The sequence below is a fragment of the Formica exsecta genome, unplaced genomic scaffold (assembly GCF_003651465.1).
Source record: "Formica exsecta isolate Colony F162 unplaced genomic scaffold, ASM365146v1 scaffold15, whole genome shotgun sequence".
NCBI lineage: Eukaryota > Metazoa > Arthropoda > Insecta > Hymenoptera > Formicidae > Formica > Formica exsecta.
Genome location: NW_021848825.1, coordinates 410,434 through 434,949, shown reverse-complemented (window position 1 = coordinate 434,949; position 24,516 = coordinate 410,434). Strand labels below are relative to the sequence as shown.

The 24,516-nt window shown below is 32.9% G+C and overlaps 3 protein-coding genes across 14 annotated transcripts in view; all 3 read left to right on the top strand.

Annotated features, from left to right (window-relative positions):
* Nucleotides 1-11,832, top strand: part of LOC115232834 — a 29,113-nt gene extending 17,281 nt beyond the window's left edge. Inside the window, exons 3-7 of one of the 2 annotated variants that reach the window (XM_029802964.1) lie at nucleotides 4,809-4,919; nucleotides 5,545-5,682; nucleotides 5,772-5,869; nucleotides 6,497-6,662; nucleotides 9,687-11,832. In XM_029802964.1, the coding sequence (XP_029658824.1) occupies nucleotides 4,809-4,919; nucleotides 5,545-5,682; nucleotides 5,772-5,869; nucleotides 6,497-6,662; nucleotides 9,687-9,790 (617 nt within the window). In that variant the 3' untranslated portion in view covers nucleotides 9,791-11,832. Of the gene's footprint in view, nucleotides 1-4,808; nucleotides 4,920-5,544; nucleotides 5,683-5,771; nucleotides 5,870-6,496; nucleotides 6,663-6,802; nucleotides 6,969-9,686 lie in introns of both variants that reach the window. The other variant, XM_029802963.1, reaches the window with a different exon arrangement.
* A 720-nt stretch (nucleotides 11,833-12,552) lies between these two features.
* On the top strand, nucleotides 12,553-15,003 carry LOC115232831 (glutaminyl-peptide cyclotransferase-like). Its single transcript, XM_029802959.1, has 6 exons — nucleotides 12,553-12,836; nucleotides 13,010-13,153; nucleotides 13,495-13,758; nucleotides 13,842-14,003; nucleotides 14,108-14,333; nucleotides 14,416-15,003. Exons 1-6 carry the CDS (start codon nucleotides 12,738-12,740, stop codon nucleotides 14,568-14,570), a joined length of 1,050 nt encoding a protein of 349 aa, XP_029658819.1. The 5' UTR covers nucleotides 12,553-12,737; the 3' UTR covers nucleotides 14,571-15,003.
* Nucleotides 15,004-16,307: 1,304 nt separating this feature from the next.
* LOC115232775 (lethal(2) giant larvae protein homolog 1) overlaps nucleotides 16,308-24,516 on the top strand; it is a 26,863-nt gene continuing 18,654 nt past the window's right edge. For all 11 annotated transcript variants that reach the window (XR_003883654.1, XR_003883653.1, XM_029802861.1 and 8 more), the window contains exon 1: nucleotides 16,308-17,019. Coding sequence is in view for 9 of the 11 variants with exons in the window: in XM_029802861.1 (XP_029658721.1) it covers nucleotides 16,936-17,019 (84 nt within the window). In the remaining 2 variants the exon portion in view is untranslated. The remainder of the gene's footprint in view (nucleotides 17,020-24,516) is intronic.

Genomic DNA, 24,516 nt, shown 5'->3' with positions numbered 1-24,516 from the left:
CCTAAATAAAGAAAAAAAGATAATTTAGCTATGGATAAAATTAAGTCTTTAAAGTCTTAAAATTCACACGATTATGATATAAATAACGTCTCATATAGATTCTATTGTTTCCTCCAATGCTGCATATATGTGAGAATTCTATAATTCGGAACAATGTCGACACGCGCGATATGATGTCATTTTTTACGTCACGCAGATCGCGAAATCGACTTTTGCATGTTTCGATGATTACGCAATGCTCATACCGCGACATAATAATTCAAAATTATTATGCGAGCGTCAGCGTTGCGGAGATGTGCGTTGCGTACGATCGAATTGTACAATTGATCTGGGTAAGGAAAAATATCATAAATACAGTCTAATACCTCTGTGTATGCGTGCGTGCGTGCGTATTACGTGAAGAACGGCAGGTAGGAAATCTAGAGTGATGTAACATGAACATAAGAGCTAATTTTAAATCATGCTTCAACAAGAAATTTATAGAACACAAAGCAACATAAATTCATTTTTTTCTTGTAAATTATTTGAGATATCTGAAACAACTTTCTTTTTAAACTCATGTATTCCAAAATTAATTTTTTAAATCGCAATTGTATTACGCGCTACTCTTTACGATATTAGTCGCGAGATTAAGATTTCTTAACTTTCTAAAAGCGCTACACACCATTTCATCCGCGACAGTAATTGAAGATTAATAAAAAAAAATATATATATATGTTGCGTGTGTGAATTCTTTTCGTATAAATCCGGTACAGGTGATTCCAGTTCTCCCGGAAGTTTCAGATTGCGCATTCTTCGAGCGGGAAGGGAAAACGCTGCGCCGCGCTATAAAGTGAAAACGTGTCCATGGTGAAGCACCGACTGTAGTAGATGCGGGTCGTGCATACATTAGGGGTCTCATATAAAATCCATTGTTATCCGCACAATAGTGAACCAGTCGTAAAGAGGAAGCGGCGAATCAAACGGATAGCGTTCGTAAAATTCCGGGGTAAACGCAAGGAAAGTGTGTCGATGTCGCGTATTACAAGGCAGATTCGTTTCACGAGATTAGAATCAGTTAAAATTGACTCTATTGAACAAATTACTCTATTGAGCAATAATAAAAATAATACGTTATTGATAAAAAAAAAAAACAAAGGGAAACGCGCACTGATGTCTTATACCATAGATAGGAATGTAGCTAGATAAATATTTGACGTATATACAAAGATATGTACTTGAAACCTATCCGCTAAAAATTGCGGATGACAGGTGAAATTGCTATCCCAAAATCACCCGAAGCGAGAAGATGTCAAGATCGCAGCATCAATTGCTTTCTTACCCGACATGTAGCAGTAGCAGCATCCCGATCGATAAATCGCTTCGTTCTTATTAGTTTGACAAATCAAAGTAACCGCTTTCATTACCCCACATATCGGTATTTATTTTCGTGAAAGAACTAAACTAGTATATATCCTAGATTAAGTAATCGTGATAGATGATACTCCAGTCTTAACGATCTGATGGTGGACGCTGAAAATATGAAGACAATGCTTTCTCACCGGGATGACATAAACGAAAATACACTTGTGTCGGTACGTGTACCTGTTTGGGGGGATCGTGGGATCAGAGGAGACGGCGAGAAAAGGCGAGCGTATCGAGGCCGGATCGGTGAGAATCGATTCTATCGGTCGGTCGATCCGCGCGCGATACCGAAGCGAAGAAATTGTCCGGGTGGAGCAGAGAGAAGACTCTCGTCCACATTGTTTCTCGTGTCATTCGGCCGGAAAACAATCGAAATAATCGATGCGTTGCTCGTATCACTGCAATACCGTTCGTCGACCGACAATGCCTTATCGGTTTCGGCGTGCCGTATTCTTCCGGCGATCCGCTTCCGGTGGCTTCGATTTATTAGGCGCACGTGATCGAGCTTATCTACTCGCTGAACAAAAATTTAAGGTAATCGCTAATCGACGTATAATATGCAAAATGAGGCGAAGAATGCTATCGTAAAATAATAACGTGAAATACCATGAACGTATTTTAGAAATAAAAATTCTAATGATATCTTTAAAAAAATTGCTCTTATATCCATTAATTTCTATAATATTATTTAACACTATCCTATTGTGGTCCGCTGTTGGCATTCAATGAACTGACACACAATATAAATCATACCAAAGATATATTCCATATTTATCTCCCGCCTACATAGAATGTTTCAAAATTATCGATTACTCTTTTTAATAACAAACTCTTTGAAGAATCTGTTACTAAAATAATATTCGATGATTCTGGAATACTTTGTATACAAATTAGTTCTGAAATCAATCCGACAATTCTTGGAGATATATCCGTCAGATATACTTGGAATAATATTTTATCACGTGGGATTTTTGCGGATAATTTTATCACACTTTTATACACCGTGTCATGGGCCAACATCGAAAATCGAGGTCACGCATGAACGGTCGCGAGTGAACGCGCGAAAAATTTGAAGAAACCAGTCAACGACCGGTCCGGTGGCTTTTATCTTTGCCTTCTGGTATCACTCGCGTCGCGCGTCGAAAAAGGTACGAGGAGGGCCTACCGAGCGGTTACTCGGCATCGCCACCGACGCTAAAGGCTCCTCTTCCGGAATGGCGAAGAGCATATAACGCGTGTACAGTTAGGCGCGAGTCAACGATCTTGGCATGACGCCTCGTTTAGGCGAAACTAGATTCAAAGAGGGTCGAGAAAACGGCCGCGTAGCCGTCGTCCGTCACTTGAATCGCAAAATATTTCAAACGGTACGTTTCGCTGCGAAAATATCTCGATCGGATATGTAAATTCGGAAAACATCTTTCTATCCGTTTATTAATTCCGGCGGTTTTTCTCAGCGAATGATTTTCATTCAATTACAATCGAGAGACGAAATAAAAACTAGACTATAATTGTTAGGAAAAGAAAATAAACAAACTTATAGCTGAAATATACAGATTGTGTAAAAAAAAAAAGAAACATTTAATCGGAAATTATTTAAAACTTCATCTTGCTTTCATTTCGAGTCTTCGCGTTAAATTTCGAAAATTTAATTTCACTTGAAGAGATCGTGTTATATCTGAGTGTCATTAGCGGTAATGATCCTCTACGAGAAATTAAATATCGCAAAAAATTCTCGAGATGGCAGATATTGCTTGTCCCGGCTTGCCAATCAGATATCCATTCACCAAGAGGAGATCGTGAAAGCATGGCTACTTTACGACAACTCTTTCCTCCGAGCGATACGTCTTTCGAAAGTGGCATTTCGCGGATTAGGATTCGCTAAAAGAGTACCGTTGCAAGACCAACGAAAGACCGAGTACGCGCTCGCACATGCGAGCCCACGTACGGGTACAGGTAAAAGCATACCGCACACTGCGCCAGCTGCATTCTGGGTCGCATGCTTTTCGAGACGCGACGGGGCTGTGGGATCTTGTAGTACTGAGATAAATCCCAACAATAAGTCCCCATACAACGAAATATATACAATCCCGAAAGTATCTAATGAATGCATATCTTCAAGGATCCTTCGAACATCCTCCGTATATAAATGGAGACTAAATGAAGGATATGTTTTGTGATAATTAATTTATTATTTAGCTATCGGAGATACGATATCTTTAGAATATCATTAGAATATAGGCGAATGTCCTTCGAAATCCATTTAGTGATATGAAATTATTGCAGCAAAGAGATATCGTAAATTCTCACAGCAGCACATAATTATGAAGATGTCTCATATTGAATTTATGTTTCAAAAAATTAAAATTAAAAGATATAATAAAAAAGTTTAATTTTCCATTAATATCAGATTGATATTATTTTATCAGAAATTTCACTATTTTCTATTATCTTACATGATGGAAAATTTTAAAATTGAAAAGTTATAAATGATAACAAAATCTTTTATTTAGAAAACTTGACAGAAAATCTATTCTTCTTATTGTTAGTCATAAAATATTCAATATATAAAAATTATTTGCAATTTTTCTTATTTTATCCAAAGAATTTACAATTTTTCTCACATTTTTCTTCAATTCTCCTATTTTTCTTATATTTTTTTTAGTTTTTATTTTCTCTAAAAGTCTTTTATAAAAAATATAGCACGAAATTAAATTAAATGGTGGTATCTAATTCATTCCTTTATTTGTCTCTTGTGTAATCTAATAGCAAACATTCTGCTTTCAATTAAATTTCTTTAACATGTGTGTGAGAGAGAGACATGAAATTTCTCGACAGTAATATAAATGACACCATCTGTAGGTGTGATATGTTATTTCTCAGTTCACCGAGATTCCGTTTATTTCGCTTAGAATGCAGTGTGCTTCAATTCTGGATGTTGTAATCAAACGTTAAATAAACATTAATTCGCGTATCTCGCGGTCGATAGAATGAAAATGTCGATTGTTTTTTATGATTGACTAATTAGTCGTATATACTTTTCGCGTAAAATATTTCTTTTTTTTATAATTATAAATAAAGAAAGAGCAATTTGCAACCTCAAGATATTGATTTTAGAAAAAAAAATACTATTTTAAAATAGTTTTAAATATTAATAATTTTTAATTGTAAAAAAGAGGGACATGATATTATCAATGTTATAAAGATATTAATAAATCTCTTAAACGCACTACAATAGTAATTTTCTTGCCATTATGAGAGTAAAAAAAAGTTAAAAATTTATTTATAAATTTTATTATTTATTTATAGATTTTTTTTTCTTTTAATCCCCTTATTTGTTAATACCGCGAAATTGTGTTCCTATGTATATCGTACTTATTTGTACTTATTTTGTGCTTTTTTTACAGTCGAGACTTATTTGAGCCCTGTGGAGACGCATTGCATGAATATCGACTATTTTATTCCCGATGAAGAAAATCAGACGAGAGATTTTTCTGAGGACGCAATAACACGACTACGTAAGTATAGCAAAATTAAACAAATTCCATTCTTTGTCTTTTATCAATGAAAAATCAGCGCAACTTTAAAAATTAAATCAATTAATATTGATCACCACTTTTCTCTTTCGCATTATTAATTTTTTCTTCTAATATATCCGATCTCAATATACCTATATCTTAAGAAATGATTAAATAATCTCTATCGATATTATAAACTCTGTTTATAAAATAAGAAAGATATGTAAATTACTCAAATATATATCAGTTTTAAAAGGTTTGCTCGATTTATATTAATGTAATGAAATAAATATACGCGGGTGTCAAACTTTCTCTTAATATACTTAATGGAATGATCACACAAATATTTCATATTTTTATAATGACAAACAAATAATATCAAAAAAGTTGTCTTACTTATACAATACGTCTTACAAGTATAAATGACATTATAGATACTTTAGAATTCGGTCACGTTGCTATGTAGCGCAAATGGAAAGTTCGATTGCTGATAGCCAACATGGCAGCGAACGCGTGTATAATATAGTAAAAGACATGAAATATAATTGCCAGATTGTCATAAAAATATTTATTACAAATGCATGTGCAAAAAAGACATAACGCGTTTATTTTTTTATTGTCATAGATATGGGAAGATCTGTGATAGCTCTATTTATGATCGGCTTTCTTGCGATATTTTCGGCATTCTGGACGGGAGTAGTCGGGTGTTGGAGAAGATCACCAGGAAACATTACGGCCACGGCGATTCTGATGTTATTCGCCTGTCAGTATATTTTCCAAAATAAAATATCGAATTTTATACTGCATAAAAAAAAAATATAATCGGAATATACATATTTTTAAATGATGTAGGTCTACTGAGTGCTGGTGGTATGGGCTTGTGGCATGGCGTCGAATATTATGAAAAAGAGAAAATCGTCGGGGAGGAATATTATCAGAAATGGAGCACTGTAAGTGTTCTCAATTTTTCTTTTACAGTATTTTTTTATCATTATATAAAATTATCGATATAAAAACAATGTTCGCACATTTCGTCAAAATGTTAGGATTTATCGTTGACTATTATGTCGATCATAAACAAAAGATTAGAAATAATATACACCGGTATATTAATATCGGTCTGTTTAGATTATTTAGGTCGCCTCGGATTATTTTTACTTCGTTTTCCTAAATTATTTAAATTATTCACATGATCGCTTAAAAGTCAACTATAATTGATCAACATTAAAAAAAAACGTATATGTTATTAGTAAGCGAGATAAGCGAAAAAGATGCAAAGATTTTAGTACAAATTAAAATTTAATACTCAAATATAATTTTCAAAATAAAATATTTAATTTTTTGCAGAATTAAAGATTCTCAAATGATATATTGTATAGATAATTATGGTCCATTCATTTGAATAAAATAACTGATATAAAGAAGCGTTTCGCTTGTCCCGCACCGCGAAAAGATTCTTCCAGGCACACCGGACCGATCTGTCGCATCAAATATCTACATCAAATCCGAGGAACCGTATTTTGCCGGTGGCAGGGGCAATTATATACGCAGTGTTTTACAGAGAATTTTGCCCGCAGGTTTTAAGAGACAACACGGCGCAATGGTACGACTGGTCGTTTTATCTTGCCTGGCTGGGGGTGGCTACGTGTCTGGGCACGATGACGCTATTCCTGATCGCGGCATCCTGCCTGAGAAGGGAGCGTGCCCGCGAGCAGGCCCAGAACGTTCAGTACATTATGCCAGGTGACACGATAACCATGAAACGGCCGAACTAACTCGTCCCGTATCTCTTTTTTTTCTTTGTTATATACGCCCGGCGCGACACGACACGCCACGGCACGGCACGGCACGACATGGCACGCGGGGAAAAAAACTGTCTCTAGGTCCTGAAAGACAACTCGCTAATCTCGTACGACTGGTCGTACGTGGTCGCTTGGGTCGGCGTCGGTTGGTCGTTGGTCAGCGCGATCTTGTTTAGCGCCGCGGCGATTTGCTTGAGGGGCGAGAGAATGCGCGAGGAGGCGATGAACATGCAGTACCTCATGCCTGGTACATATTTAACACCTATTGCTTTCGCCCGTTACGTGCACGCGGCATCCGACTATCCTAATCATCCAGTGATTACATACTTCAAAATTTTTTATTTCTATTTTTATTTCATTTTTTGGGGAAGTCCGAAATATATCAATAAATATCGATACTCCAATATTTCTTTCAACATTCTAACTACATTTTTATTAAATATATTATCGATATTATTAATTAGATGAATATGATATATAACAAATAAATTATAATCTCTTATCTGCAAATATCATTTAAAATCACAATAAAAATCACTTTTCGTTGAATAAAATCCCGAGAAGTAGTCGGAACCCGCGTGCATTGAATGTTCTACTAACTTTAATTTTTATGATCATCAAGCATGATCGCAAGGAACATGTTCCTTGATATGAGGATAACGATCATCTCGTCATCATACTAACTGGATTTATTCGAAGGAGGAGCGTCAATGCGGAAGCGACGATGTTATCAAACTCGTTTTGAAACTCACAATCAGTTATTTTTATAAATATTTAATAACATATTATGAATAGTTTACGTCAAGCGCTTCCGTATTAACGCATAATAATTATTATAAACACAATTTCCGCATTAGGTCACTTACTTATATGGATATTTTTATTTATAGAAACAATATATATCCGTAATAACTATTATTTTTAAGGATTTTAACTTATTCCAATTGCGAATAAATAATCTTGTAAAATATATCCAAGATTCGAAAAAAATGCATAGACAATAATCATGAACTAATTGAATGACAATACACATAGTGCAAGACGAAAACAATCTGATCGCTTATTTAACTGTAACAAACCGAAAGTTTTGTCGATCCCAATAATGCCTTGTATATAAGAAGATTGATCCCTACTGTTCGAATAATATAAAATTAACCCTGTCGGTGACAGAGTCGGTAATGTTTTGAAAATATTAGCTGCGAACTTGTAAATATGAAAAACGAGGCCACGTGAAACTAGTTCGATGAATATTAACTCGAAATTGCATGCCGAGATTTTAAAGTCGGTCTTTGCGCAATTTTCTAAGCTAAACCGAAGAGTGAAGCCATGCGGAAAATTACTAGCTAGTCGATTATTTAAATGATTTTTTAAAATTAATTAAATTATCTCGGTACATATATTTCAATATTACCGAAGTCTTATATTTTAGTTAAGATTAAATGTCCAGCGTTTTGATTAAAAGGGAATTTAGATTTACGGAAAGGGATAAATATAATTGACTATATCGATAAAATGGCAAATATAATGCGAAACAACAAAGTTAAATTTTAACATTATTTAATTTAGTATTTTCCATACTTTGGTCAGATCAAAAGATATATCTCGCTACTTTTATTAATAAATTTTTCTCATAAATATTATTATATCACACAACCGTATAATTATCGATAATAATATGATATAATAATAATGCAATCAAGATTCTAATCGATAGAGTAGATAGATCAATTATCAAAGTGTATTGATGCGATGATGTGTGGCAACGGCCAATATTCATTCTCGCGAAACTTTTACTTGTCCGCCTCACGCTCTGTTTGTGCTATTGTGCTATTGTGATTAAAGTATTTTTGTCACGCTCTAATCCTGAAAGAAACTTTCTAGTTCTCCTTCGGATAATCGATCGAGCTGCAGAATGCATCTAGCATCTTTTTTCGAATCCATTTTGAAACTTTAAGTATTCGCTTAAAGATTCGCATACTGTATCTTATAACTTATATTTTCATCTCGCTGTTTTTTTTTTTTTCATTGAATAACGTATAAAAAAATCTTTGAAATATAAAGATATTTCTCTCTCTATTTTCCGTTATCTAGAAGCAAAAAAATCAATCTATTTTTACCGATCGCAAAAAGTAACGATTTTGTTTTATATAAAATTTATATATACAATACGACACTACAATTGTAGAGTATATTAGTTCTACTATCTAATCATCTCAAGATTGCATCAAAAAAAAAAAAAAAAAAAAAAAAAAAAAAAAAAAAAAAAACGCACACACAGAGAAATACGCCTAATTATAAATATGACTTTTCTTTTTTTAACTTTCATCGTTTTTCATATTAAATCTTTGAGTTTAGGAAAGTTGGACCTATAATTATAAACGTTTATGCACGATAGTTCGTCCATTTTTCCAAGAAAAAACAAAAAGAAAAAGAATGGAAAACCGGTAATATTATCTAAAATCGAAGTAATCGCTCGAAAGCGACACACTTGCCTAATTTTCCATGCATTCATCGACCTTTTGCCATAAAAGAATTTCCGTATTTGCGTATTCAGTCCCGTACGCCGACCGATCGATGTCGGAATTCAATTTACGCAGGACGAAAGACAAACGTGTCTCGTTTCGCAACATCAAATGTATAATGTCTTTCTTCAAAATCAGTAAATATTTAAATTTATCTGAACAATAAAAACATGTTCTTCAATAAATTATACTAATTTTTCGAAAGTATATATATTAAAAATAAAAATTTAAATTGATTAAAATATATATAATATATAACAAAAAATATATTTAAAAAAATAATAAAATGCCCATCGCTTAGGAGTTAAGCATCAAAGTTAAAAACTAAAATAGCTTTGTCATATTGTTTTGTCTTGTTTATTTGATAATCTAATTTAACTCCAACATTCTTCATTTATTGAAAAGTGTCAGATTAAATCTAATCTCTTTTCTCGTTTTACCAGTGTATCCGCAGAAGCAGCAATACGCGTACGCCGGATATCCGGCACCGGCGGCGTACCCAGGGCCATACTATCACGGTTCCCAATATGGGCCTTACAACTACTGAAGGAATTCGGCCGGTCGGTCGGCATCGAAGGAAAGAAAATAATCCAGGCGCGCTCGTCGCCATCATCGAAAAAATTCACTATCATGGCACTTAGGACGAGGACGAAAAATATTCAATATAAAATCTGAGAGACTCGCCGAGATCGAACCCTGATCGCGCCGCAGGGTGCAAAGGATATATCGATTCGAAGGGCCTCCGATCTCAGGCGTAACTTATCTCTAATTAAAAATTCGTGGCTCTTCGAATGTTGCTCCGAAATGTGGATGTTGCCACGATATTCCCAAAAGCAAGCTCTTTTCTTCCCGCGATAGTCCGATCGTTTGGTTCCATCTGACCGGAAGCAAGAACCCAAACAAGACGAAAGATCAAAAGACGTTTGAGAGAAAGTTTCTAAAGAAAACCTGAAAAATTCGGGAACGCTCCTTGGACTTTCTTACTCGCGTCTTTTAAACGTTCGTATTGTCTGGGAAGCATTACTTGCGCGAAACGGTTGCTCAAAATCCGCGTACTTATATTTAGGAGTGAGAGATTATTTTGTATTTTTTTCCAATTCAATAAGTAAGCGCATCGATTATCCTTCGCGCATCTTTTCCGCGTGTGCTAATCGCAAGGAAATGAATTTGCGCTCGCGAGAGATATGCGTTTGTCGTTTTCATCTGACCGGACTCCAATGATTGATTTCACCGAGCTTTCTCGAATTCTCATTAACGAACGTTAGATCGATGATTCATTCATCACGGTAACGGTTCCACAAGAAGAGAAGGTCCAACAGAAAACTCATTCGAGCGCTCGTCACGGATTTAACGGACGTTAATCGCCTCGAGGAAACTTGATAAAAACAGTCGCGAGTTTTATAATTGAATTGATTGATCACGTCGATCAAATTGAGATCTGCGAAACTTGGCTCGCGTTGACGCCGCATTTATCTTTATTTATTTAACGCGATCGAAGCTCAAATCTCTCTCGAAGAGAGGACGGCCGTTGTCGAATTGCGCGAGCAAAGTGGAAACGTTCGTATGAACGCTTTCACTTCTTGGTAGTACCACATATTAAATAAATATATCGACTCAACAAACGCAAGAAGAAAGAGATTAAATTGCGATTTTGCAAAAATATTCGTTCGTGTTGTGAATTTAATTTAAATCTTTCTAGTCTAACAAAAGATTAGATTAACCGATAGATTTCGGTTGAAGATATTAAAAAAAAAAAAACAATAGTTAGGATATATAAGGTATGATTTGGAAGAAAACTGTAATATTTCCAGTTTTCCCTAAATTATCTTATATTGATTGTATTATTTCAATGAGAATCTATTGTTCTAGAGTGCTGTTGAAACGCGTACTTAATAAATTAGAAATTCGACATTTGAAAAAGTTGAAGCTACTTTCTTGAACACATATCGTAACATGACATAAACATTTATATAATATATGGTGCTGCTAGAATCGTTAATAATTTGTTAACGAATTCGAAATTTGTTTAGTATGTAGCTCTTTTGATAATGTCGATTTATAAGATTCATGACATCGATATCACTATTGTATGTAAGATGTTTAAGAAGTAAGAAAAAATATACTCTCTCTCTCTCTCTCTCTGTCTCTCTCTTTCTTCAATTATTTTATATATTCTATTTTTCAGTAAATAAACTATATCGACATCATTTTCTCTCTCTGTCTTGCGTCTTCCATACACAAATAGGTCTTGTCTCGACTTAAACTTCTTCTTCTAATTTATCTATTGTCGTAATTTCTCTTGTCAGTTCTTTTTAGGAACAAGAGCAAAGCAATATTTCTTAAAAGAATAAATTATGTATATTGTGCAGATTATTATTGCAAAAATTAAGATTGTATTGAAATTAAAAATGCACTGTTAATTATATTATAATCGCGTAATGAAGCTAGATAAGATTTAAGAATGAGTGTGTAAGTATAAAAACATTAAGGAAGCGAAAAATTGGGTACAATGAAAACAACGAAAATTTATAAAATCTTAGATATTAAATATATAAAAAATAGAATAAAGAAAAAAACATATATATAAAATATATAATTAATATTTAAAACCTCTCTTATTTCCAATCTCCAACGAGCTTTTAATTCTCCTATTACATTCAAGCATTGTCAGTTATTAATATAGTTATAAAATATATATTCTCTCTCTCAGGTACTATACTTATAAAAGAGAGGAAAAGAAAAATTATTGATTTGCGCATGTAATAGCAGCAACCTAATTAAAAATTGGTCTCAAATACTGGGTATAAAATTAAAATAAAATTAAGCGTAAGCATGATATAAATGTAATTAAAATTAAAAACCAAGTATAAAGAAAAATAAGTATGAAAGTTAATAAGCAAACATTCATAAGTAATCATATACCGTTAACAAAAATCGAATATGTATATATATGTATATAAAATTTATAAATTGTTATTTAAATTAATAATTAATGGTTACATTCGGTAGAAAAAACAATTTTGCAAATTTCAGCATTTAGCATTACTGCATTTCTTTATTGCATTCATTATTCGTGAGATTATCGTTACATCTTGGTAGCATGTGTGAATGGATACTTCTTTATATTTAATGTTTCAATATTAAAAGAGATAATTCAGCAAAATCTTTATACAAAACTAATCGTACTTCGAACGAAACGCAATGTTAGCAGCCATGCTGCTTCTCAACATTTGAGACCAATCCCTGATAGACCATCCACTGCGCATCCGCGAAGCTACACACACACATATTAGGTTTATTCTTTGTAGCTGCATATATATTACACTTTCTGCACTCAGAAATGAGATAGAACAAAGCTTCGGAGACAAAGAAAAGAAGGATGAAAAGTACAAAAAGTTCAACTACGAAGAACAGACCTCTCGTTACATCATCTGATCGGTGGCTGCGCTCACAACTCACAATCAGTCGACGCGTGACTATCACGGAGTGAGGATATGTTCGAGGTCACGCTATATCTTTTGCTAGCTGTCACCGCGTCATCATGCGCGGCCGAGCAGAGTAATCGGAAGGATATACCTTTCACGAGAGAGAAAGTATGTAACGCATATATATAAATGCCTCTCGTTGCACATAGCTGTTTCGCAAAAAAGAACAGCTTCCTCAATATTTTTACCGCTTCCTCTCTTACTTTCTCTAGCCATTATCATGCTTTATCACCAGTCTTATGTCACTCTTGATGAGTGTTATTATTGTAAATGATTTCTAGTATTATCATATGCCCGGCCGGTTGACAAATAAACAAGTTGCCACGTTATCTGATCTCAGCAATGTTACTCATATGAACGAGATCTTGGACAACATATGTGTAGTAAGGATCGTGGGGACTCCCGAACACATAAGTGTGCGAGAGGTAAGGAAGAAGCAGGGAATTTCCAAATTTTAAACTCTGTTAATCTCCTTTCAAGAATTTAACGGAATAATAATATAAAAAATTTCAAATTATAAATATATGAAAACTAAATAAAGTGGAAATAAACTAAAAAGATTAATGTTGATAATGTTATGCTAATAATCTATTTGTGCAATTTTTAAATTAATATTTATAAAAATCACACACTAAAAAAGTTGATAAATATTTTCTTATCGTAATATTGAAAAATCAAACTTTGACGTATATGCAAATGTAATGCTCTGATGTCATAGACATAACATCTAATCTGCAAGAAAAGCAAAACAGTATTTTTTTTTCAGTATATCAAGCGGTCATTGAGAGATCTAGGTTGGACAATAGAAACAGATCTATTTGAAGCCAATACACCGATATTTGGCAAACTGGAGTTTGAAAACATAATAGCGAAATTAAATCCTAATGCAAAAAGATATCTAGCATTAGCTTGTCATTTTGATTCAAAGTATACAAGAGAGGGAAATTTTGTTGGAGCCACAGATAGTGCTGTACCATGTGCTCAACTGATTAATCTAGCTACTGTTATGACCAGATATTTAACTAAACAGGTAAATGACACAAGAAATGATAAGATGGACTATATGGAAAATCTTTATAAAATCTGCATTTATATCATGTCTGTATTTCACAGGAAGATATCAGTTTGATGTTCATTTTCTTTGATGGAGAAGAAGCATTCGAGGAATGGGGTCCAAACGATTCTATTTATGGTTCCAAACATTTAGCTGAGAAATGGCATAATAATAAGACTGCTTATGACAAAGAAAATTATATCTCTGAATTGGATAAGATAGTATATATCTTAATTTATATGATACTGTTATTAAAAATGTGTTGTATATGTGTGTGTATGTAATATTAGTATAATAGTTATTAATTATGATATTTTTGTTTCAGGATGTGTTAGTTCTCCTTGATTTATTGGGCGCACCAGATCCAAGTTTTTACAATTATTTTGAAAATACCGAGAAGTGGTATTCTTTTTTAGTCAATAGCGAAAAGAAATTAGCCGACATGAGAAAATTGGAATCTTATTCTTATGGCAAACCGAAACAGAATTATTTTCAACCATACTCTTTTCAAGCAAATATCGAAGACGATCATATCCCTTTTCTAAAAAAAAGTGAGTAGTGAATTATTTCTAACATATGAAAATCATTTTATATGCATTCCATCTAAACTGTTTTTTTTTTGTTTTTTTCTAGATGTGCCTATTCTGCATATAATACCGATTCCGTTTCCATCTTTTTGGCACAAACCGAGCGATAATCGACATAATATCGATATGAAAACCACGGAAAACCTTAATAAGATACTGAGATTGTTTGTGGCTTCTTACTTACATTTGTCGATTTCCTAACGGAATCAAAAAGTATTGTACGTTTCTTGGAGAAATAGTTTGGGAGAAAACTTAACATTACGTATTTTAGATATTTCTCTATTGTTGGTACAACAATTTATATTGTTGTACCAACGATATTAAAAGAAATACATAGTGTTAAGTTTACAAAACATGACATATCTACCAAAAGAAAATAATTTTCATTCCAAATAATGTAAATATATCTGAAAAATTAATGTTTCTTATATATAACTATCTATGTTTTTTATGAATGTTTATCGTTTGGAATCTCTGTTTTGCTATGCATTTTTCTTGATACAAAATTTGTATCATTCCCTGTTGATATATTTGTATAATTGTATCATACGTAATATATCATATGTAAACATTAATTTATTATGTGAATGCGATTGTACAGTATTATTATAAATAAGAAATTTCAAATTTATGTAAATAATTAACAGATCTGAAATTCTATGTAATTTTATACGTAAACACTTTCAAATATGTTTCAAAATATATGTTTTGTATTTTCAAATTATCTAAATTGCTTATAATTTGTAAAGAATTTATTTCATTCACGTCTCTCTATATATAATATTTGTCGCACAAATATAATAAAATATATAATTGCATGCATTTTTCTTTAAAAAGAAAATATTACAAGACAATTTGGGAGTCATAAATGTGTTGTGTAGGAAATTACGGAAACTCGACTGCGTGACATCCTGTTACGCGCTTGGAATGAATATAACACGACCATACATGTTTCCATATCCATCTCGTATACATACACGATACATATACAGGTACAGTCGAAACTGATTGGTATTTCAATTAATTTGGCACAAGTGTTATATATTTGTCTGCTCAAAATTTAACGATGCTATTAAGATAACAGATTTCATATTTCGACCTTGAATTCTGTGTGTTTCATGTGATTGTTTTAATACAATAAATTATATCGCGTATATAGTCAATGATAATAATATTTATTTTCCATATTATTTAAACAAATATGTCATATTAATGTGATAAAAATCGTTTCGAGAACTTTACATCGCTGTTACTATCGAAGAAAAGAATAGAATTCTGGCGGGAAGGTTGGTAACAGGTCGTTGATATTTGAAAGTTCCAATAAGGCGCGTAGAACGAATTCATATCAAACAGAAACGTATAATCGTACAATTGCGACATTACGAAAATATTCAATAAATCACAAAAATATAACATATCCTAGCCGTATATATGACAATAACACACAAGTTATTACATATATACAAATAATTATTGATGCGCAATGATTAACAACAACACAAGTATTCGCGTATCGATATGTACGAATATTTGCATCGTTTTTTTCGATCGTGAAAAGACCTACTTGAATGCCATGTGTCGCGTGTACCTCGTCGCTCGAACGTGAGATTAATCGTTGTATCAAAATCTCTGGAATGCGTAAGCGTAGATAAATGAATGTGTCACGCAAAATCCAGACGAGACGAGAGGAATCGGAAAACACGTTCGAACATTCCTTCGGTCACGGCGGTAATGGCGGCTAAAGGTCATCGTTCGTTCGGGCGGATCCGCCGAGCGCTGCCGAGAACGGCCGAGTGCCGCCGAGCGCCGCCGAGCGTCGCCGCGTACGGCCATGCGCAGCCGAGCGCCGTCGAACGTTGCCGAGTGGCGCCGAGCGCGGCCGAACGAGCACGGAGTAACTGGTAGGGAAGAGCCGACGCGACACGACGGCGAGAGACGCGTTATAGCCAGCGACGTGGAGTGATCGCGCTTCGTCTCCCGTGTCCGCGTTTCGATGCTTTTACGTTCCGTTACGGCATCCCACGTCTCGCCCGTCGCGCCACCATCATCATATATTCCGGATTTCGTACTCGACCAGCGTAGTGTATTCCGGCAAAAGCGTCTTTCGCGAGTGTGCGGTGATACGCGAAGCGGCTGACACATCGCGTTCTCTCGAGCGCGTCGAGTCCCCGCCGTGTCGTAAGTGAGTGAAGGAGAAAGGAAGAGCGCGAGCCGCCGAGAGAGAGAGGAAACGCGGCGATACGGGAGGATAACGAAAGAGACAGGGCCACTGACGTGTGCGGGCGTGTATCGGAGCGTGCGCGCGCCCGCGCGCCATCGTGAGAATACAGACGCACACACGCAGCATCCTGTCGGATAAATAACGCGGCAGCGTAACCGGGCGCGCGCCGCCGGCATCCACATAGCGACGTTCATTCAACAATGCATTAATTACGCGCTCGCGACAGTTGAAACGTGCGTGTCGGTTTTATACGTGTGACGTGCGACGTGCGACGAGCGATATATCCATTCGTTTACGAAGAAAGTGAAACAACGTGCCGAGTCGGAGGTTAACGGCGAGTCCAAGATGCTCAAGTTCATCAGGGGGAAGGGCCAGCAGCCAACGGCCGAGCGGCAGAAGCTACAGAAGGATCTCTTCGCTTTCAGAAAGGTAAGAAAGAGAGAGAGAGAGAGAGAAAGATACATTTGCACTCGTGAAAAAATTTTCGCCCACACCCGGTGCGAGAATGGGCGCGGGATGAATACCGATGGCGATGTTGCCAGGTCATATAGTTTGATCAAAATCATTCGGATTAATCATTCAAGACAGATTTTGAATGAATCATTCTTAAGATCGTTTATAAGATTTTCAAACAATTTTTATAATAAAGACGTTATTCAAATATCCTGTGCCGGTAACCAAAAAACGATACGATAAAACCACATGTGTTTAAAACATCATCGTATAATTTATAATATATATATAATGAAAATCCATTTTTTCGATTTATCTCTTAAACTTTTTCATTCGTTGAAATAAGGTATTAAAATCTTTTTTGCTCTCTCATATTTTTAATAGCAATGAATTTAAGATTGCGGGACTCTATAGGTTATAGTATATACTCTTTATAATTTATAATATATTTTTTCATTAAATCGTGAGGAAGATTTCGTTCCTCCACTAACAAAAAATTAAAATTAAAATTTGTAAATCAGAAATAGGTGATTTTTAAATGATTTTTGAAAATGAAATATTTTATTTTTAAAATGGCACAGAGACTCATATTATATTCCTAAACTGTACTAATTTATCCAATCTTGATTTTCAATCTAGACATGTATATAATTCCATTGGAATATTATTAAATTTTCCAATATTTGATGTAAACAAGAATTAGAGTAAAGCTGTAAAAAAAATAATAGGTATTAAAACGTAAACATTTGTATCGGTTTTTCTTGAATGCGCAAAAATATAAAAATTTATAAAAGAAAATAGGTTTACTTTTTTTTATTTCAACAATTATTAATTATAAAGTTCATGATGCGCGAAAAAATTTGCATTTTTGGCAACGAGTAGCTGGCAGAAACAGCGAGGAGTCCCCGCGCACAGACAGGTTTGACAGCGATTCGTTTCGCCGAGAATATCGGGTTACCATTTATACCAATGGTATCTTTTTATTGTTTGCTTGTATTCTCTCTCCTTCTCTCTACACGTTACTGTTAACTCGCGAGAAAGATGCATTCACACACTCATATATTTTCTATGATTGATTTATAATTCTCTAATAAGATTTTGCTTGGAATATTCTTGTGAATCTTCCAACAGCAAATTTACGAATCCGTTATTATAATACAGGGTATCATAACGGTTTGTCATTGGTGATCACAATTTTATTACAGGATGTGCCAGAAAAAAAGCGATCATAACCTTAAGAAATTTAGAGTTCTTTCTTAATAAAAATACAATCAAATTGAGTGTGATATCAATCATGATTTATAAAAATCTATATTTGTCATAATTTATCGCAACATATTCGCGCGATAATCTAATAATAAATGTCTAATAAAATTTTTTTAGGAATAATATACTTCATAAAAAATTAAGAATGAATAATATATGTATTATTATTTATTCATGTCTTTTATTTGCGAAAAATTGTTCCTTAAATTTTTATTAGCAAAAATTTATTTTAGAGTCGAGTAACTGTATACATATGTTGATTCTCTGCCAATTTTGAGATATTCTGCATTATTATACCGTGTAATGGGTTTATTTCGTGTCATCATTACATTACCGTTTATCAAGAATCGTTGTCGTAGCAACAGATTGCGGATCTAATTGAAATCTGATATTAATCAAATGTACGCTACATTTATTTCTACCGCATAATATGATACATATAATATTTTAGTTTTTATTTCTTTCTTGTTGATTAAGATATATTTTAGTACATAAAATATCTCTCGCCTCGCGTAACAAAATATTTATCTAATAAATTATTAATGTGGTACATTATATATATTATTCGTGCGCGCGTGTGTCTGCATAGAATAATTATTCTACTTTGCAGTGCATAATGAATTTATCTATATATCTCATTTCGTACTTTAATACACATGCATCCCGTTATTTATGCGGAGTTGCTGAAAGTTGAAAGTAGAGAAAAATTGAAAATATAGCTGTGTCATTCTTTATGCCATCGATTATCTCGTCGAGATAAACGAACATTCAAACGATGAGCGGATTTTTGCGAAACGTCGATCGGCACATAAAAGTATTATATATAATATGAGGTATTTGCTGAAACGTTACTCGACAAACGGCCAATCACGTGTAAAAATATTTGCACTTAACAGACGTTGCACCGGTTCGTTAATTCGCGTTATTTATTCACGAACGTCATTCGATTCCGTTCGACCGTAGATATTTGTGCATCGATCGTAAATGTTCAGTAATTAGGTTACTTTAAGAACTGACGATATTATCTGATGTATCAGAATGTGTTTGCTTACTTACGAAACGTCATGAATTTCATACAACGAGAAAAGAATGTGATTTGAAAAATGTATCGAAGAAAACTGTCAAAATTAATTGAAAATATTTCGACAAATTAACTTAATAATTTCGTCATACACTTTTTTCTGAATTTAAAAATTAAAAAAGTTAAAACTATAGAAAAATGAAGAAAGTAATAGACACAGTTTACATAATTGTATGCATAAAGAGTTTCAATTGTTGCAGAAACGAAGCATATTCAAAATTTGATTGATTTGTAATAAACTTTTATAATAAGTATTACTTTAGTACTGTAAATACCTTTCATGTATATTTAGATGAATGTTTTGCAACCTCTCACTTTTCTAATTACAATCCTTCTATTAAGAGATGTGGTCGCGTCTTGGGCCATTAAATTTCCACTGACAAGGTCGGCTTTATATTAGAAACTGTTAAAAGTTTTCTTCGTTAGCAAAATAATGTACCTAAGATAACCAGTGTTTTATGCTTACATATTATATAATATTAATTAAAATATTTATTTTATTTATTTTGTTTCTAAAAATAAAATTTGCCACAATTACATAACATAGAAATAATTTCATTATAGAAACAATTCCAAGAATCAGTTTTTTTTTTTTTTTAAATTAGGTATAATTCCTTATGTTGCCATTACAGCAAAGATAATCATTGAATAACAATTTTAAAATACTTTTTGGAATACAAGAATTTCAGTGAAAACAGACTGAAGTTTTAAATCAAACATCTTAAAAATGATAGTTGCCTTATATTGCAATAATCTTTAAATCGAAATTTGTTTCCGAGACATTGTTAACATTATTATTAAAATTATTTTAATGAAAAACAAAATTTCAGCGACATGATTAATAAAATTCGACTCGGCTCGGAAGGAATTAGTTTCCATTTAGCATTTTTGTATTTTATGTATGCGGATAAGGTATTTAGAAACGACAAAAGAATAACCATTAGTTGATGTTAGGTAACGATGAAAAAGATACTATTAAAAGATAGCATTCGGCTGATAAATATATAACGGGTGTTGTGTAATCGTTGGTCTCTGTTGAACATGGCATTTTTTTGCTATACTCTATTAGATGCACAATCGAATATTTGATGAACGTCATTTTATTAGACGCATTTCATTAGGTATACAAAAACCCGTAGTAGATAAATTCCTGCCGATGTGCCTGTGCAATCTGCAGGAAACGTCGAATTCTCTTATCAGTTGTACAAGCGACTGAGAACGGCTTTTCGAGCGAATTACACGAAATCAACAAGTCAATATTGCACCTCCAACGGAAAGAGAGGAAAGCGTCAAAACTATAAAACTATCATTATCGAGTTAGAAGTATTAATCACACACATTTACAAATTTAAAAGTTGGTTAATGTACAAAATAATATCAACATTTTTAACAATATCAATAAGTACGATAAGATGTTTAGATGATTAGATGTTTATATTATTTATTGATTATAAAAACTAGAAATGATGCAATTATTTTTCGAACTGTTGTTCACAATATATATAATTTGTTGATATTAATGAGAAATAAATTAATTGAAGCTTCTCTTTGTAATAAGAATTTGATAAAAGATTAAATTATTTATAATAAATAAAATTTTTAGAAAATAAAATTGTTTTATTTTATATAATTCCTTATGTTGCCATTACAGCAAAGATAATCATTGAATAACAATTTTAAAATACTTTTTGGAATACAAGAATTTCAGTGAAAACAGACTGAAGTTTTAAATCAAACATCTTAAAAATGATAGTTGCCTTATATTGCAATAATCTTTAAATCGAAATTTGTTTCCGAGACATTGTTAACATTATTATTAAAATTATTTTAATGAAAAACAAAATTTCAGCGACATGATTAATAAAATTCGACTCGGCTCGGAAGGAATTAGTTTCCATTTAGCATTTTTGTATTTTATGTATGCGGATAAGGTATTTAGAAACGACAAAAGAATAACCATTAGTTGATGTTAGGTAACGATGAAAAAGATACTATTAAAAGATAGCATTCGGCTGATAAATATATAACGGGTGTTGTGTAATCGTTGGTCTCTGTTGAACATGGCATTTTTTTGCTATACTCTATTAGATGCACAATCGAATATTTGATGAACGTCATTTTATTAGACGCATTTCATTAGGTATACAAAAACCCGTAGTAGATAAATTCCTGCCGATGTGCCTGTGCAATCTGCAGGAAACGTCGAATTCTCTTATCAGTTGTACAAGCGACTGAGAACGGCTTTTCGAGCGAATTACACGAAATCAACAAGTCAATATTGCACCTCCAACGGAAAGAGAGGAAAGCGTCAAAACTATAAAACTATCATTATCGAGTTAGAAGTATTAATCACACACATTTACAAATTTAAAAGTTGGTTAATGTACAAAATAATATCAACATTTTTAACAATATCAATAAGTACGATAAGATGTTTAGATGATTAGATGTTTATATTATTTATTGATTATAAAAACTAGAAATGATGCAATTATTTTTCGAACTGTTGTTCACAATATATATAATTTGTTGATATTAATGAGAAATAAATTAATTGAAGCTTCTCTTTGTAATAAGAATTTGATAAAAGATTAAATTATTTATAATAAATAAAATTTTTAGAAAATAAAATTGTTTTATTTTATAGAATTAAATTAAATTATCGATGTTATTTATAAACATATAGTACACTTTCAATATATAGTGAAACGAGTGAAAAAAGAAAGTGTGTATCGATATCTTTACTATAGTATTCCCAACGTATATTACTTCAACGTGTCTCTGCTTGACGTGGTGACGCCGTAGTGTATTATCGTGAAACCCTATAGCGATTTAATTCCCCGTGCTGTGGATTCTCGAAGAACTTCCATGAAATACGTAAAGAGAAAATGTAGTGGAAATTCAGGTCGCAGCGATGACGATAAACGTAACGTAACACAGCTTGGTATTTGTCATTATCATTATTATTTATGTTTTTTTGCACCATTATCATGAAAAATACGAATATCAAATACGAAATAAAATATTACTTTTCTGAAAATTTGATCTATTTTCTTATCTTTCGCATTATCGCATCTTTAAATTTTAATGCACTAAATTTTGATACATTTGTAATATTGATACAATTTAATATATATTTTTTTTTCTGTTTTTTTTTGTAAATATTAGCGAACATAATCAGATATTTTAGAGAATCTTTTCTATTTCTATTAATAAAAAACTATTTATTTTCTCAGTTTCAGTAATTATTTATCTTAATTAAATCATTATAATCGTAGAAATTTATTTTTTAATTTTAAAAGATTTTAAACACATTCACACAGTGATATATTGTTGTTTAATTTTATCACTGCAATGACAAAAGAAACAGTCCGAAGTATTATTATTAATCAGTCATATATCAATCAGTCATGTTAAACAAGTTAATGTGACACAATTATTGGAGTATTCAATATATCTTACGTTGAACTTTCCGATAACTCGATGCCGAACAAGAATCTTCAATATATCGCACAGAAAGCAGATAAGCGAGGATTATATCGGCGCATTTACGTGCAAACAAAATATGATAAGACCCTTAGATCTTCCTTTTTTTTTTTAATGTTTGCTTGAGTGCGCGTTTATAACTCTATGGCGATGAATCGATAATTTATTTGTCATATAAGTTTGCCGAAGTGGGAAAATATCTTATTTATCTGATTTAAGATAAATAATATTTTTTAAATATGATTCTTGCTTTTTTCTCTATTTAGCACGTAATATCTAAAGGAAAGAATTAGGATATTTTTTATCGCTTGTTGAAATTTGACGTAAGTGCATTCTTGCACCGTTCCAATAATGGGAATTTGACAGTTCAATAGTCCCACAAAATACAGTTCAATCACCTTAATATTTGTTTGAACGATTTGTTCTTGGTATGCAAATGACTCGAATAGCTCGGAAATTGCGATGCAAATAGTGTCCATTCATCGGTTTACGCTCATGCTATTTGAGGAGAGAAAAAGAAGAGAGGAACTGGCATAGAATATGCAGGTAAAAAGAGAAGAGATCTCCTATCTCGCGAACGACAAGTATTGGCCAATAGTATTTCATTCTACACACTGAAATTCGTAAACAACTTGTCAATATCTCGCGACCGGTGCAAAGTCGTTCCTGCATCTCCCCTTTGAAATGCGAGAGATACTTTTTAACTCTTATATTAAAGAATGCTGAAAAAATATTTAAAAATACATTTACAGTTACGAAAATTAAATTTGAATTGACTTTCAGCAGTTCTTAAAAAAGGATAGTTATAAACTGTTGCAAAGTGAATTCTTTGATTATAGTTAATTTCAAATATATTACAAGGAATAAATTATTCAAATATTTAATACATATATATTTTTCTCAAGATGTGAGAAGTTTTTCTAATGTATTTTTTTTTTTTTAATTATTAATATCTGGGAATTTTAGTGTGAATTTAGCTTGAAAGAGACAGGAAAAGACACGTGCCTCTTTGTTGTACAGACGAACAACTAGCAATAGTCTCGCCTTAACTCTCGTTAAGACGTATCTCTCGCAAGAATCGTATCTATAGAACAACTTGCAGGTAGTGACACCTTTTTCTCATGGAAATGGTTCTCGAGTCAAGGTTTCTGAGACCACCGGTTTTTCTAATCGCAACGTAGTGAAGGTTTTAGGTCGATATAGATATCGAGAACAGAATCTTCAGCGAAATTTTCGTCTTTGAAAATTGAACATTTGCCAAGGATCTATCTTAGATCAGACAGAAAATGTATCGTTTATATGCATTTTTCATGTGTTTACGGGGCAGATTATAAAGATTGTGACGTCGTTTATTGAATAAATTTGAGCTGACAGCGGTGACGATTTTTTACAGCGATCTTACCTGAGTAAAATCCAGTTGTATCAAAAATTTAAATAACATTTCTCTCATTCTTTTTCTGTGGACAGTTCGTACATTTTAATAAAGTAGCATTATGCTTTGTTTGCAAAATTGTTTTTTTTTTTTTATGTTGAGCATTTGTAAAGAATTAAAATTATATGATAAAAATTTCGATAAAGAGAAAATAAAGAATGCAAATAGCAGTCAAAATGTTCATCTTCTTTCCTTGACTTCTTAACTT